The 3,422-nt window shown below is 48.9% G+C and overlaps 1 protein-coding gene across 1 annotated transcript; it reads right to left on the bottom strand.

The window, feature by feature from the left end:
• Positions 1-1,671: 1,671 nt before the first annotated feature.
• On the bottom strand, positions 1,672-3,220 carry LOC102375166 (olfactory receptor 10V1-like). Its single transcript, XM_006034197.3, has one exon. It carries the CDS (start codon positions 3,203-3,205, stop codon positions 2,258-2,260), a length of 948 nt encoding a protein of 315 aa, XP_006034259.1. The 5' UTR covers positions 3,206-3,220; the 3' UTR covers positions 1,672-2,257.
• Between the last annotated feature and the right edge of the window lie 202 nt (positions 3,221-3,422).

The following is a 3,422-nucleotide window of genomic DNA, read 5'->3' as shown; positions in this document are numbered from 1 at the left end:
CTCACCTGGTGCGCGCTGGGGTGTCGGGGGATGGAGGTCTCCAAAGGCACCAAGCTAGACGGGTCCCATCTGGGGTGCCAAATTGTGGTGGGAGAAACCTCCCTAAGGGTTGTTGTCTAGCTGTAATTTGCTCGAGCAAGGACCATAAAGCCAGCAAAAGGCAAAATGGCCCCCCCCTAAGGGTGAGGTGATCTTTTATACTTATTACAACAAGGCAAGACTTCATGGTTAACAAAAAAAGCAATACTTGGGCGGTGGTCTTTAAATCTTTGTAACAGCATATTTATTAGCTGAACTAGCACTTTTTTTAAAAGCTAAAAGTTAAGTAACAGTAACATTATAATATGTTAGCAAAACCTTACACAGTAGTAGATACTTCTCAAGGACACAACCAGTGCACCCAGAACAATGGTTTCCCTGTCTTATCTTACTTCTTGCTGTAGCTGATTTTTTAGCACACAGACACAGATGACACAGAGATATTTGCTGCTTTTAACTCAGAAAATGCTTAATACAGTTAAAATGATTACTTGACACAAGCAAAGGCTTAGCTATCAATCTGCCTTGTGGTCAGCTGCATTGCTAGGCCACAGGTCATGCCTTGTATTCAGCTGTAAAGCTAATACTTCTTAATAATCTAAATTATTGTAAACCTAACAGTATGCTTATCAGAAAACTATTCTATTTCAGGGTAATAACAAACCTGTGCACTACATAGTTTATGATCCACCAAGACTCTTAAATCCTTCTCTGCAGTTCTGCTATTGTCACCCATTTTGCATTTCTGTTTTTGATTATTCTTCCAAAAACATGTGTAACCCTAGGCACAACACTACCCGTGCCTTCACCTGAATAGCAGAATCCTGGGGTACCCGGTAGCCAGTGGCCCTGCCCAGCTCCCTAGACAGCTGCCGCAGGGTCCCCGATTGGAGAGCCTCCCCTTACGATCAAACAACCTTTCAGGCTCTTTTAAAACTATTTACAGGATTTAATTATTTACAAGGTAACATATAACCAATGCAATAGAACAAACCTTACACCATGACCCAGTGATGGTGGCTTAAGGTTAATGCTTCTCGGATACACTTTACACTAGAGGAAGGTATATAAATTACCCATAATAAATAAGGAACCAATACATAAATATATTGATGCTCCAACTAATAAAACATCAACAACTTATTTACAGTCTGTAACTTGCACAGTGTGTACTGAGGACCCTGTGTGCACTGTCCCTGGCTGGGTGTCTCAGGGAGCAGGACTGCATCTGTGCCCCTGCACAGGATCTGTGGGCGGTCCCTGGTGCTGGTGTCCCTCCCATGAGCTCCATCGGTCTGGGTGCAGCAGTCCCCTGCAAGAGAGCTGATTCCTGCCCAGACCCTTGCCCTGGCTCAGCTGGGAGCAGTGTCTGGGCTGCAGGTTGTAACAGTTTCCCCTGCCCAGCACAGCCTCACAGCACCCAGCAAATGCAGCCCCTCTCCAGACCTTGCCTGCCCCCGGGGTTCTGGTGGCTGGAGCAGACCCCGCCCCTCTAGCCCAGGGCTCCCTCCAGCACCTGAGCCTGCCCCTCCCCAGGGCCTTCTCATTCACAGGGGAAAAACCGGGGCAGTCTCCAGCCTCTCCCCCTGGTCCTGCATCCCCTCCCCTCCTGTGCTCAGCCAGCCACACAGGGGCTTGCAGGAGGGTCTTCCCAGGCTTGGAATCTCCTCCCAGGCAGCTCTTCTCTTGACCTGCCCCACAGGACTTGGAGGGGAAGGGAGGGAGAATGGACACAGTGCAGCGCTCTTGGTGCAGCCTCTTGCTGCTACTTCTGCAGGGGGATGGATGGCCATGGGGACATCCTTTCCCTGGTCTCCAGCCCATCTCTCACCCCCTCCCTCTCTCCTTTGTTCTCCCCATCGGGAAAACTGCTCTCCCCTTTTAACCAAGCCTCTCAGCCAATCCCGGGGCAGGGCTCTTCCCAGGCTTTTTCTAACCTCTCTCATTCAAACCCTGCTGGGGTTACATCACCCCTCCACTTCCAAGAGGGCTACCTCAGAAACAGCTTCACTCACCCTCAGGGCAAACAGTATCCCCACTGGGTCAAACTCTTGTTTCTCTGCGGGGCAGTCCTTCCTATCCCTTCAGGTGGGTCCATTTTTAATGCTGCTACACATGAATCCAATGTAAAACTAGTGTTCTAAAGGTGTATCCTGGTCTCAAACAGCTTGAGTCATCTAAACATTCATTTTTCCTTGGATCAGTGTTGAAAGACCTATCACTTCCTCTGGGAAATCACATTCTTCCCCAGCACTCTGCTCAGAGCATCCTTCAGTTCCTTATTCCTCATGCTGTAGATCAGGGGGTTCAGTGCAGGATTCAAAAAGGTGTAGAACACAGACAGCACCCGGCCTTGTTGCGGGGAGTAGGTAGAACTGGTGTGAGAGTAAATGAAAATGGTGCAGCCATATTGTAGAAGGACAACTATCAGGTGGGAGGAACAGGTGGAGAAAGCACGGTGACGGCTGGCTGCAGAGCGGATCCGCAAAATGGCAGACACAATAAGTACGTAGGAGACACAGATCATCAGGAAGGGGACAGTCAGAGTTATGATGTTTGCAAAAAAAATGATAACCTCAAGGCTCTTAGTGTTGCCACACACCAGTAGTAGCATGGGCATTGCATCACAGTAGAAGTGGTCGATTTCATTGTTACCACAAAATGGGTGGTAGAAGAGCAAAATAGTAACTTGCAGAGCAAAGAGGAAGCCCAGAACCAATGACCCAGCTGCAAAGCGCACACAGACCTTCCAGCTCATTATGAGGGGGTAGCGCAGTGGGTGGCAGATGGCCACATATCGATCGAATGCCATGACAGCCAGGAGCATGCAGTCAGCCCCACCCAGAAAGACGAAGAAGAACATCTGGGTACCACAGCCAGCAAGGGAGATGGTGGCCTTCCTTCCAGACAGGAGGCTGGCCAGGGTCAGTGGTGCAATGACAGAGGAGTAGCAGATCTCTAGTGCTGCCAGGTTGGCTAGGAAGAAGTACATGGGGGTGTGGAGGGAGTGGTTGGTCCATACAACAAGAGCAACAGCAGCATTTCCAGAGAGGCTGAGCAGGTACAGGAGTAGGAAGGGTATGAAAATCAACTGCTGGACTTCAGGAAGGTTTGAGAAGGGACGGAAGTGGAACAGTATTGGTCCAGTTTGGTTTTCATCCCCCATGGAACCAGGACATGGAACTGCAGAGAGAGAAGAGATGAGAGGAGTAGATAGTCCCCAACCACCAAGGGCAGGGCAGGTTCACACAGCAATCTAGACATTGAGGTTCAGTATAAAAGAATGCTATTTAATTCTTGAAAAGTCCAGAGACCTGGATAATCTGCCCCAAAATAAAAGGAATCCTTCTTGTTAGAGAAGAACAACACTGACATGGAAGATT

This window comes from Alligator sinensis, unplaced genomic scaffold, assembly GCF_000455745.1.
Source record: "Alligator sinensis unplaced genomic scaffold, ASM45574v1 scaffold1002_1, whole genome shotgun sequence".
NCBI classification, from domain to species: domain Eukaryota; kingdom Metazoa; phylum Chordata; order Crocodylia; family Alligatoridae; genus Alligator; species Alligator sinensis.
Note: the sequence above shows the minus strand (reverse complement) of the source record. Positions and strands in the feature narration are given on the sequence as shown.